This window comes from Bos mutus, chromosome 5, assembly GCF_027580195.1.
Source record: "Bos mutus isolate GX-2022 chromosome 5, NWIPB_WYAK_1.1, whole genome shotgun sequence".
Taxonomy (NCBI): Eukaryota; Metazoa; Chordata; class Mammalia; order Artiodactyla; family Bovidae; genus Bos; species Bos mutus.
The window spans coordinates 103,442,551-103,455,090 of NC_091621.1; the positions used below are offsets into that span (position 1 = coordinate 103,442,551).

Consider the following 12,540-nt stretch of genomic DNA (forward strand, 5'->3'; position numbering starts at 1 on the left):
GTTATGACCAACCTAGACAGCATATTAAAAAGCAGACACATCACTTTGCCAACAAAGATCTGTCTAGTCAAAGCTATGGTTTTTCCAGTAGTCAGGTATGGATGTGAGAGTTGGACTATAAAGAAAGCTGAGTGCTGAAGAATTGATGCTTTTGAACTGTGGTGTTGGAGAAGACTCTTGAGAGTCCCTTGGACTGCAAAGAGATCCAACCAGTCTATCCTAAAGGAGATTAGTCCTGAATATTGGAAAGACTGATGCTGAAGCTGAAGCTCTAATACTTTGGTCACCTGATGTGAAGAACTGACTCATTGGAAGAGACCCTGATGCTGGGAAAGATTGAAGGTGGGAGGAGAAGGGGATGACAGGGGATGAGATGGTTGGATGGCATCACCGACTCGATGGACATGAGTTTGGGTAAACTCCCAGAGTTGGTGATGGACAGGGAGGCCTGGCGTGTGGCAGTCCATGGGGTCGCAAAGAGTCGGACACGACTGAGTGACTGAACTGAACTGAACTGGTGACTGGACTGGATAAGAACCTGGAGTGTGAGTTCCAGCAATGCCCGCCCCGTGCTGTGTGCTATGGACTCCAGTTGGCCAGGGGTCCCCAGACCTTGGCCCCTCACCCTGCAGAGTCCCCAGAGCCCCAGGGAGTGTGGTCTGGCCTGCTCAGGGCAGCAAGGTGCTACCCAGCTCAGGGCTGCAGGCCCCACGTGTGCACTCACCGCCCAGAGCTCGGGCCTGTTGCCGGCTGCGAGCTTGCTGGGGCAGAGGCTGTGCTTGGCCACTAGAGGCCAGTGCAGCCCGAGGTGGGCCTGGGTGGGCCTGTGCCCAGCTGGCTCAGTGCGTGCGTGCATGTGTGTTTGTATTAGGGGTGGGGGGACCCGGGTAGAGGCAAGGCCCATTGTCGCCGGCGTCCCCTCGTCCCCAGCTCCCCAGAGAGAGGCAATGGCAGCTTGCACGCGAAACCTGTGCCCATCACCCTGTGCTCACAGCACTTCTGGGCAGTCCATGCCAGCTTTGAGAAACTTCCAGAATCCTCCCGGGACTGAGGCCTGTTGGGGATGGGCCGGGCACACGTTGGTCAGGTGCCAGTCCCTCCCGGAGCACCTGAAGGAGTTGAGTTCTTCAGAGGGGCCTTCACCCAGGGACCCCCGAGGCCACACACCCCAGTCCAAGGGCCTGGGAGCCCGAAAGAAACCCCAGCGCTTGTATTTAGAGGCTCTGCAACTTCCAAGCAGAAAAGCCATCTTCTTTTTGTCATAACGTTACGTGGGTTTTTCGGGGCAGCACTGGTAGCTAGAATGTGCTCTGTGAGGATCTAAGTTTCCTCCACCCCCTTGCTTCTATTAACCTCTAATTAAGTCAAGGTCCTGCTTTGTTCCATCTTTTAACTTTCACAATTTCCACCAAAGGTAAGGGACACAGTGAGAGAAGAGGGCACGGCAAATTCTGCTCCCAAGAAGGTTTTCCCTCTGAATTCTTAAAAAAAAAAAAAAGGGCACAGTGGGGCCCGGCCTGGACTTGCTTTTCCGCTTTCACCAATAGGGTGTTTCTTTTCGCTCCTCGCTGTTTAAAGATTGGCCCAGGAATTTATTGTTAAGGAACAGATTCCAGAATTCATGTGGGCTCTGGTTCGAGCCCCTGGCAAAAAGCATTTGGGGCTGCTTTTTAGAACACGTACAACACCAGAAATCCACACCTTCTGCCTTCTTTTTTCTTAGTTATGTTTTTTATTTTTAAAAAGCATTCAGTTCACGTGAAACACCTCAGGGAGCATGCAAAATATAAACCCCGGTTACGATTCCTGAGCCCGGGAGGGGAGGGGAGGCAGCCATGCCAGGCGCACAAGCAGCTTAGGCGGGGGTCTCTTCCTGCAGCGGCTCTGGGGGGGACGGAGGAGAGGCTGCCCCCTCCAGCCACGCCTGAGGGAGAGGGCCTGGGAACCGGCCGCAGCTCCCCAGGTGGTGCTGGACAGGCCGCTGCAATGGCGCACCCCTTCCCATCGCCCCGGGCGCATGCCGTCCCGTCCTGGGCCCGGTTTCACTCTCCACGAACAGTCAGGGTGGACTGGATCAGGGACCAAGCACGGACTCCCTCACTCCTCCCCACCACCCCGCCCAGGAAGTCGGATGGAAGCTACAGCCCCTACTTCTCCAGAAGCAAGGACAGTGCACACTCTGTCTACTTGGCCATTTCCATCACACCCTGGGAGGCAGCTGTGAAGCCCCGTGGTCGCATGTTCCTTGGTGGAGATTTGACAACAGCAAAGGTGACCAGAGTAGGTTTGTACCCGAGCCAGATCCAGGCCAGCCTCCTTCTGCAGAAGATCTCATTAATCCCCCAACAACGTTAGGAATCTAGACTCCTGTTATCTCCAGTTAGATGAGGAGTTAGGTCCTGGCGAAGCCCACATTCCCAGGTAGAGGCAGAATTGGAGCTCCACTACCTCCCTGCCCCCCCGCAAGCATTTCAGATTCCTGAATCTGTCTCCCCGAAGCAACTGGATCGCCCGGAAGTCACATCACAAGCCAAGGCCTGTTCTTAATTCCTTCCTCCCACCCCACTCTTTAAAATTTTGGACTGCAGCATACAGGAAATAGAAAAGCACATAAAGCAGATATGTAGAGTTCAGGAGGCAGAGTGGTAAAGAATCCTCTGGAAATGCAGGACATGCAGGAGACTCAGGTTCGATCCCTGGGTCGGGAAGATCCCCTGGAGAAGGAAATGGCAATCCACTCCAGGATTCTTGCCCGGAAGATTCCGTGGACAGAGGAGCCTGGTGGACTACTGTCTGTGTCTCATGCATGCTATGCTGCCTCAGTCATGTCCGACTCTGTGCGACCCTGTGGACTGTAGCCTGCCACGCTCCTCTGTCCCTGGGATTCTCCAGGTGAGAATACTGGAGTGGGCTGCTGTGCCCTCCTCCCGGGGATCTTCCCAACCCAGGGATGGAACACACATCTCTTATGCCTACCTGCACTGGCAGGTGGGTTCCTTACAACTAGCACCACCTGGGAATCCCGGGTCGCAGAGAGTCCACACGAGTGAGTATACACCCCCCACAAAAAAAAGAGTTCACTGTAAGATCATAAAGCCAATACTCCGCTAACCCTCAGGTGTAGAAGCCGTCACCCCCTGCTCCCCAGCCCTCCTCTTGACCACGCTCTCATCACGTCCTTGACTATTTTTCATCTTTTCCCTGTTTTCCCATCTTTTCCCATCTTTTCACTGTTCATTCCTAACAGTGTGGCAGAGCAGCCTGCTTCTGACCTCTGTGGGAGTGGAAGCTGTCCCTGCGTCCCCCTCTGGGCCCCTGGAATCAGGAAGTGGTGCTGGGCTGTCCCTGCGGTTCCCTGCAGCTGGCAGGTGTCTTGTTCCAGGAAAGCATGTCCATGCCTAAACCCACTCACTGCATCTGAATTTTCAGAAACCAGCAAGAGCAGTGCAACACAACCTTTTGTTTATTTAAACCCAACCCACCCTATTCAAAGTCCCATTGCGAAATAAGCGCTCCAGGGCTTCTCCAGCAGGGGTCCTGTTCCCCTAAATCCCGGCTGGGAGCTTTCCAGGAGTCTGGGATGGGGAGGGTCGTCCCAGCCTTCCTGATCTTAGAACTCCTGCCCTCTGACCCTCCCCAGGAAGAGGGAGGGCAGTCTGGGGAGGCCCTGGACCCTCACATTTAAGGGATGGACAAGCAGCACCGACTGCATTTCCCTACGGGGCTTAACAGTGGACACTCCCAGATTAAAAGGTTCCAAAACCCATTTACGTTTTAGGTCAATAATAACGTATTCAAATCGTTGCTGAGGGGAAGAGAATGCTGGTATTTGCCTTCAGCCTAAGCACACTGTATTCGGTAACTTTCAGCCATATGGGTTGTTTATTTTTTGCGCCCCAGCTCCACAGCTATTGGCGCTCAGCTCAGAAATGCCGCCCGGGTCCCAAAACTCCATTCTAGAGACAGGACGAGTGGGTGAGGACTCTCACCCCTACGGCTGCCTGGGGAGGGGGGCGGGGGGAGTCACAAGGAGGGGACTCCGTCCGGATCCCCCCGACCGCTGGGAGGCGAGGGGCTAGAGTGTGTTCTGGGACCCAGAGCTTCGCGGACGACAAGTGCATCTCCCATCAGGAGGGGCCACAGCCCTAAAGCCCCGCGGGAGCGGGAGGGTGTCTCGCAGCACGAGCCCCCCGCCCGCAGGCTGTGCCCGCAGGAAGCGAGGCAGGTGTCAGTCAGTTCTAAAGCACCCACTCCCCATCTGCGCCCCGTAGGAGGCGGCAGTGGTGTCTCAGCCCTAAAACTCCCTTCCCGGGCTGTTCCCCGCAGGAGACGGGGTGGGGCCGGAGACCGGCCGCTGTCGTAGGGTTCTGGGGGTCCCCCCGCCTCGCCCGCGCCGGCTCTCCGCCCCCCGAGCCTGCGCTCCGGGCCGCTGTGCTGCGGCCGTAGCCTAGGGGCCTCGAGCCCGAGCGCGCGGCCGCGAACTGTGCGCTCCAGCCAGTCTCACGCGCGGGAGACGAGCTCGCCTCCGCCGACTCCAACTCCGATCTCAAGTGTCAACTCGGATTGCTTTTCTTTTCCTTTAAAAGTTCCCTTTTAAACCCAAGGGGACCCTATTCTGGTTAGTCGCCTATAGAGTATCAAAGTCCAGGAAAATTTCTCTGGGTTAAGCACTTTAGCCTCGGGCATATGGCTGTAAATCTGTAACCCCCCACCCCCACCCCCACCCAGGCAGCAGCCGCCGCTGGAGAGCTGCCCCCTCCCGGGAGCCTCCGCACCCTTCACTCTCCCCTGTCTGTCCAGCCCGGGTGGCGGTCTCCACGGATCAGCGTTGCCGGGGTGGGGAGGGGGGCTTCGGTTGCTCTCAGCCCCCGGAGAGTGGAGCCACCGCCGCACTGGTGGCCACGGCACCAGGCGCCCCCCTACGCCGCTCCGCCCGCCTTTCCCGGCCCGACTCCTTCGGCCCTGCCCCCAAGGGAGGCCGGGTGGGGAGGCCGCTGGAGAGTGGGCCCTGCCCGCAGCCCCCGCCGCCGCTGCGCCCCCGCGTCTCCATAGCGATCCTCCCGGCGCGCACCTCCGGGCCGGCTCCCCAGGGCCGAACAATACTCGGCGGGGCCGGGGGCGGGGCCGGGCCGGGCCAGGGGCGGGGAGAGCGCGGGCGCTGGGGGAGCCGGCCGAGCGCACCGCCCAGGCAGCAGCCGGCCGCTGGGGTCTCGGCCGAGCAGTGCGGCCCGTCCCGCTCCGGGAGCGCAGCTCTGGTCCCGCCGCGGGCCCGCCCCGCTTCCCACGCCGCCCTGTCGAGCCCGCGCAGGAGCCACCTGGAACCACCCAGATCCGCCGCCACCGCAGGTTGATGCGCGACGCCCTCCCGGGACGCGCGGAGGAGCCATCTTGAAACCAACTTCGCAAACTTTCGCAAAGTGCTCTTGAAGTGGAAGCTGCGGGGGAGACCGGGAGCCCGGCCCCCGGTGTCCCCTCCAGGGCCCCCGGGGAGGCGGGGCGCGAGCCGCCCCGAGGGCCCGGCACCGGGCGCGCGGGAGCCGCCCCCCGGCCGCGCCGGGTGGATGCGGAGCCGCGCCGGGTGCATGGATTGTGCTCGGGCGCCCGGCTCGGGCTCCGGGCCATGGCGCCGCCGCCGCCGCCGCCGCCGCCCGTGCTGCCCGCGCTGCTGCTGCTGGCTGCGGCCGCCGCCCTACCGGCGCTGGGGCTCCGAGCGGCCGCCTGGGAGCTACAAGTGCCCGGCGGGGCCCACGCCTTCGCCCTCGGGCCCGGCTGGACCTATGCGCTGGACGCGGCGCACACGCCCCGGGCGCTGCGGGAACTGCTGGACGTGAGCCGCGACGGCCGGCTGGTCGGGCGGCGGCGCGGACCCGGCGCGGGGCTCCTGGGCTGCGCGCGCCTGGGGGGACGTCCGCTGCCACTGCAGGTCCGCCTGGCCGACCGCAGCGCCCAGACGGCGTTGAGCCTCCGCCTGCGGGCACGCGCGCACGGTCCCGGTTGCGGCGCCCGGCTCCGGGGCCGACGGGCTCTCGGCGCCGAGCTGCGCGCGCGAGCTGTGCTAGCGGTGCCTGGCCCCGGCGCGATGCTGTGCTTCCCGGCCCCTGGCGGCGGCGGGGCCACGCTACACTCGGCGCTGGCCGCCTTGACCACGTTTCCCGCCTGCAGCTGCCCGCCGCGCCCCGGTTCCCGCTGCCCACGCCGCCCTGTCTGCCTGCCGCCCGGGGGCTCGACCCGCCTGCTCCTGCTCTGTGCCCTGCGGCGCGCGGCCGGCACCGTCCGGGTGGAGCTGGCGCTGGAGGCGGCCTCGGGGACGCCTTCCCCATCGCCGTCGCCGTCGCCGCCAGGCCTGCCTCACGCCGGGGCGGGGCCGGCGCGGCGGGCCCGGCGGGGTGCTGGCGGCAGCACCACCCCGCAGTTCCAGCTGCCCAGCTACCAGGTGTCGGTGCCTGAGAACGAGCCCGCGGGCACCGCGGTCATCGAGCTGCGAGCGCACGATCCCGACGAGGGCGAGGCGGGGCGCCTGGGCTACCAGATGGAGGCGCTGTTTGATGAGCGCTCCAATGGCTACTTCCTCATCGACGCGGACACGGGCTTGGTGAGCACAGCCCGCCCGCTGGACCGCGAGACCAAGGACACGCACGTACTCAAGGTGACTGCGGTGGACCACGGCTCGCCGCGGCGCTCCGCCGCCACCTACCTCACCGTCACGGTCAGCGACACCAACGACCACAGCCCCGTCTTCGAGCAGTCCGAGTACCGCGAGCGCGTGCGCGAGAACCTCGAGGTGGGCTACGAAGTGCTGACCATCCGCGCCACAGACGGCGACGCGCCCTCCAACGCCAACATGCGCTACCGCCTGCTGGAGGGCGCGCGCGGCGTCTTCGAGATCGACGAGCGCTCTGGCGTGGTGCGCACCCGGGCGGTGGTGGACCGGGAGGAGGAGGCCAGCTACCAGCTGCTGGTGGAGGCCAACGACCAGGGCCGCAACCCAGGCCCGCTCAGTGCCACCGCCACCGTGCACATCGTGGTGGAGGACGAGAACGACAATTACCCCCAGTTCAGCGAGAAGCGCTACGTGGTCCAGGTGCCGGAAGACGTGGCCGTCAACACGCCGGTGCTGCGAGTGCAGGCCACGGATCGCGACCAGGGCCAGAACGCCGCCATCCACTACAGCATCGTCAGCGGGAACCTGAAGGGGCAGTTCTACCTGCACTCGCTCAGCGGCAGCCTGGACGTCATCAACCCGCTGGACTTCGAGACCATCCGAGAGTACACTCTGCGCATCAAGGCCCAGGATGGGGGCCGGCCGCCGCTCATCAACTCCTCGGGGCTGGTCTCGGTGCAGGTGCTGGACGTTAATGACAACGCCCCCATTTTTGTGAGCAGCCCCTTTCAGGCAGCCGTGCTGGAGAACGTGCCTCTGGGCCACTCGGTCCTGCACATCCAGGCGGTGGATGCTGACGCGGGGGAGAACGCACGCCTGCGCTACCGCCTGGTGGACACTGCCTCAGCCTCCGTGGGGGGTGGCGGTGCTGCGCCCGCAGCCCCGGCTCCGGCCGCAGACTTTCCTTTCCAGATCCACAACAGCTCGGGCTGGATCACTGTGTGCGCGGAGCTGGACCGCGAGGAGGTCGAGCACTACAGCTTCGGGGTGGAGGCGGTGGACCACGGCTCGCCGCCCATGAGCTCCTCGGCCAGCGTGTCCATCACGGTGCTGGACGTCAACGACAATGACCCCGTGTTCACGCAGCCGGTGTACGAGCTGCGTCTGAACGAGGACGCAGCGGTGGGGAGCAGCGTGCTGACCCTGCGAGCCCTCGACCGGGACGCCAATAGCGTGATCACCTACCAGCTGACCGGTGGAAACACGCGGAACCGCTTTGCGCTTAGCAGCCAGAGCGGCGGCGGCCTCATCACGCTGGCGCTGCCGCTGGACTACAAGCAGGAGCGGCAGTACGTGCTGGCCGTCACTGCGTCCGACGGCATGCGCTCGCACACCGCACAGGTCTTCATCAACGTCACCGACGCCAACACCCACCGGCCCGTCTTCCAGAGCTCGCACTACACGGTAAGCGTCAGCGAGGACCGCCCCGTGGGCACCTCCATCGCCACCATCAGCGCCACGGACGAGGACACCGGCGAGAACGCGCGCATCACCTACGTGCTGGAGGACCCCGTGCCTCAGTTCCGCATCGACCCTGACACTGGCACCGTCTACACCATGACGGAGCTCGACTACGAGGACCAGGCCGCCTACACGCTGGCCATCACGGCTCGGGACAATGGCATCCCCCAGAAGTCCGACACCACCTCCCTGGAGATCCTCATCCTCGATGCCAATGACAACGCGCCCCGCTTCCTGCGGGATTTCTACCAGGGCTCCGTCTTCGAGGACGCACCGCCATCCACCAGCGTCCTCCAGGTCTCCGCCACCGATCGGGACTCGGGCCCCAATGGCCGCCTGCTGTACACCTTCCAGGGCGGGGACGACGGTGATGGGGACTTCTACATCGAGCCCACGTCCGGCGTGATCCGCACCCAGCGCCGGCTGGACCGGGAGAATGTGGCGGTGTACAACCTTCGCGCTCTGGCCGTGGACCGGGGCAGCCCTGTGTCCCTGAGCGCCTCGGTGGAAATCCAGGTGACTGTCCTGGACATTAATGACAACCCTCCAGTGTTTGAGAAGGATGAGCTGGAGCTGTTTGTGGAGGAGAACAGCCCGGTGGGGTCCGTGGTGGCGAGGATTCGAGCCAGCGACCCCGACGAAGGCCCCAACGCCCAGATCATGTACCAGATTGTGGAAGGCAACGTGCCCGAGGTCTTCCAGCTGGACCTGCTGAGCGGGGACCTGCGGGCCCTGGTGGAGCTGGACTTCGAGGTGCGGCAGGAGTACGTGCTGGTGGTGCAGGCCACGTCGGCGCCCCTGGTGAGCCGGGCCACGGTGCACATCCGCCTCCTGGATCAGAACGACAACCCGCCGGTGCTGCCGGACTTCCAGATCCTCTTCAACAACTACGTCACCAACAAGTCCAACAGCTTCCCCACCGGCGTGATCGGCCGCATCCCGGCCCACGACCCCGACCTCTCGGACAGCCTCAACTACACCTTCCTGCAGGGCAACGAGCTCCAGCTGCTGCTGCTGGACCCCGCCACGGGCGAGCTGCAGCTGAGCCGGGACCTGGACAACAACCGGCCTCTGGAGGCGCTCATGGAAGTGTCAGTTTCCGGTGAGTGGCCGCAGGGGCTCCGCGGGGCACACCCCTCCCCCCGGGGAGCGGCAGGGGGCTGCCAGGAGCCGCCTGGCAAGCCGGCGCACCTTCGGGCAGGGCCCCGGCGGCTCTATGGGGATCTGTGGCCTTAGGTTGGATGGTGGAATACCGCTCGCGGGAGGCAGGCCACATGGCTGCTCTCACTGAGCTTGCTGGGAGCACGCCTGGGCATCTTCAAGTTCAAGACCGGGCCTTCCCAGGCTTTTCTCAGAGGGCCTGGCTCCCTGCGTTGTGCTATTGAAACCTGGCTCTGGGGTTATCTGAGTCGTCTGGTTGGCTCGATGGTGCTCTGCAGTCAGCACTCGCCCGTTGGGAAAGATCAAAGGTCACTGCCCTCCCCATGTGCCAATTAGTTCCCGGGTGGGACTGTTGGAAATTGCTGGATGGGTCCCTGAGTCACCCTCTAAGACGGCTGCAGTTAGCTGCCTTCGTCTCTCCTTTCTGTCTCCTCCAGATAATAACAGGCGGGCTTCTGCGTACTCGCCCCTGTGGGAGCGCTTTGAAAACGTAGCCTCGTTTGATCTTGGCTTGTGCTCCTGGACAGGGGCTTGTAATTTGTGTGTAACTGAGAGGCCTGCCCAGGTTGGTGCTGGAGCCAGTGTGGAACCCAGCCTGCCCGCTCTGGGGCTGGAGGGACGGTGTCCCGGCTTGGCCAGCCCGACCCAGGTGGGCAAGGGTGCCCTCCATGCTGCTGACCCCCTGGGACAAGCAGGGCAGTGGGGCAGAGAGGGGGGCAGATAGAAGGACAAGGAAGAGAGAAGGGGAGTGGGTGGGGGGGGGGACAGTCAAGAGACCCCAGGTGGCTCCTGCAGGCCGTGACCTTAACTAGGAGACGAGACCGTCATCAAGAATGGCTGCGATCTGTGCAGTTGAGTCAATATTTCAGATGAGTTGTTTAAATGATAAATTATTACAATGCAGCATACCCCTGGATGAATTAGCAAGTTACTTCTCGGATTTATTTTGTTTCCACGTTTTGCTATAATTCTCCATATATCAGGGATTGTATTGCATGTAGGTTCCAGCTGTTTGCTTATAAAAGCTGGTATCTGCAGGTCCAGTTTGGAGGCAGTGCAGTATCGCGACATTGACTTCGGCCGCCTAGTCTACCCGCAGGTGAATATCGTGGGTTTTGTGAAGTTGTGACTGTGTGTAGAGAATATGGAATAGAGCCTTAAGGAGAACTGTCAATCAGGGTTGTGGATTTTCTGAGCAACGATAATTTTTTTAAAAAGTCTCTCTCACAAATTTCCGCTTTCATTTTTTTTTCCCCCTGTATCTGCTAGGTAGAGCAGAGTGGAAAATTTAGCCTATATAAAAGTGTCTTGGCAACATCATAGGGTTTTGAACTTACGTGGGACATGGTGCTTTTGTGGGAACCGGAGCTTGCTGGGAGCGAGGGTGTTTGTGTCCGAAGCATCAGGAGTGTGGCCCTCCCCGGCCCGTGATGTCTGGTTAAGGGGTTTAGGATGGATTTCAGTCTTTGGAGGTTGGGAACTGAGGGCTGTCTTGTCTACCTGGTGGGCCCACAGCCAGGACCGCACTGGAAGGTGAGCCGGGCGCTCCGTGCTGTGTAGTGAACATCCAGTGGTCCAGCTCTGGGCTCTGAAGCCCGTGGAGTCTGCCAGGCACTGAGGCCTCCTGTCCACCTCCCAGTTGGTGGTGGTCACCTGGAGCCGGACTTCAAGCACTTTTGTAAACTCTTCTTACTGCCTTGTCACTTATCCATCCGGTACCTGGGATGCGAGTGGCATCATGCTGTGCCCATTATACAGATGAAGAGGCTGAGACTCAGAGGTGTGAAGTCACTGCCTCAGGGTCACTCTGCTGGCGAGCAGAAACTCCAGGCATCCAACCGAGACCCAAACCCTCCCCTCTTACCTGAGAGAGACGTTGTGAGGAATTAGTTGCTACGGCGAATTATTGCAATGCTCTGGTTTAAAGTAGACTTTCGAGACTTTCCTGACCATCCAGTGGTTAAGACTGCTCGCTTCCCATGCAGGGGGCGTGGGTTCAGTCCTCAGTCGGGGAACTAAGAACCCACATGCCTTGGGATGCAGCCAAAGAATTAAATAAATAATAATGAAGTAGGCACCTTGGGATCCTACACAGCCCTCCAGCCGTTTGACAACTAGTTAATACTTCGAAGAACAAAATACTAGAAACTGTAAAAGCTGTAACTCCCAACAGCACGGCTGTGTGTAGAAATGGAACAAAGCAAGGAGATCAGACTTTGAGTTAACCGGAGTCAGAATCTTAGGTTTTCTTTCTTTCTTTTTTAAGAAACAGTGGGAAAGCTGTGGTTTCAAACTCTGCTGCTTTCATTGAAGTGTTACTGGCTTCTCCGGGTTTACAGCCTTACCCTACAGCTTCTGGCGCCCTGGAGCTGGAGTTATTAGCAGCTTATAATCTGCAGTTGTTACCGCCCTGGAGCTGCTGTCAAGAGAGCCCAGCCATCCACTAGGTTTTGTGGGAGACCTTGAGGACAGGCTGGGTGCCTTCAGGAGAGGAGCCCGCTGGGAAGGTGCACAGGATTGGAAGGGGTATGTGGTACCCAAGATGGACACGCTTGGGAGGAGGGCAGCTCCATGTGCCTGGATGGGGGTCTTAGTATGGTCTGGGAGCCTATAGCATTGATGGTTTTGTGTAGCCCACCAGGGACAAAACCCCGATGTTCTCTGAATTCTAAATATCGTCACATTCAAATCTCCGCCATTTTTAGAAAGCATCTGGTGATACACGGTGTTAGTTTTACATGGGACAGTTTTGAATGAGATTTAGCATTCAGTGGGAGGGGAGCCATCAAACCCGGAGAGATATTGAAGGACAGGGAAGCCTGGCGTGCTGCAGCCCATGGGGTCACACGTGGAGCCCCTTGGGTAGTTCTCCTAGGAGCTGCTCATTTAGCGAACGGACGTTTTAAATACCCACCTGGGCACGTGTGTGCCTTTGGGTGTCGAGGCGTGAGTCTCACGTTACGGAGCGCAGCACTGGGGGAAAATGACCCGTGCTTTGGGCCTGAGGGCCTTTGGGGTGGTAAGGGCATCGTTGGTGGGGTAAAAGTGGTCGGGCCGTGAATCATTCAGAGGTGTCAGCAAATCTCAAAAGTCATGAAACAATGAGACTGAATAACCTTTACCCGCTTACTTCGGTGGGGAGCCGATAGGATAAAGTTGTCTAGGCTTGATAAAGGTTTAAAATGTGTTTTCTGAGTTAAATCCAGGATATCGCAGGGACAGCGACTGCCAACAAGGAAATAGCGAGGTGGGCATAG

At 60.6% G+C, this 12,540-nt stretch overlaps 1 protein-coding gene across 1 annotated transcript in view; it reads left to right on the forward strand.

The window, feature by feature from the left end:
* Positions 1 to 5,171: 5,171 nt before the first annotated feature.
* The window catches only part of CELSR1 (cadherin EGF LAG seven-pass G-type receptor 1), a 145,188-nt gene continuing 137,819 nt past the window's right edge, over positions 5,172 to 12,540 (forward strand). The window contains 1 exon segment of the mRNA XM_070371429.1: positions 5,172 to 9,224. Within this exon segment, the coding sequence (XP_070227530.1) occupies positions 5,621 to 9,224 (3,604 nt within the window). The 5' untranslated portion in view covers positions 5,172 to 5,620.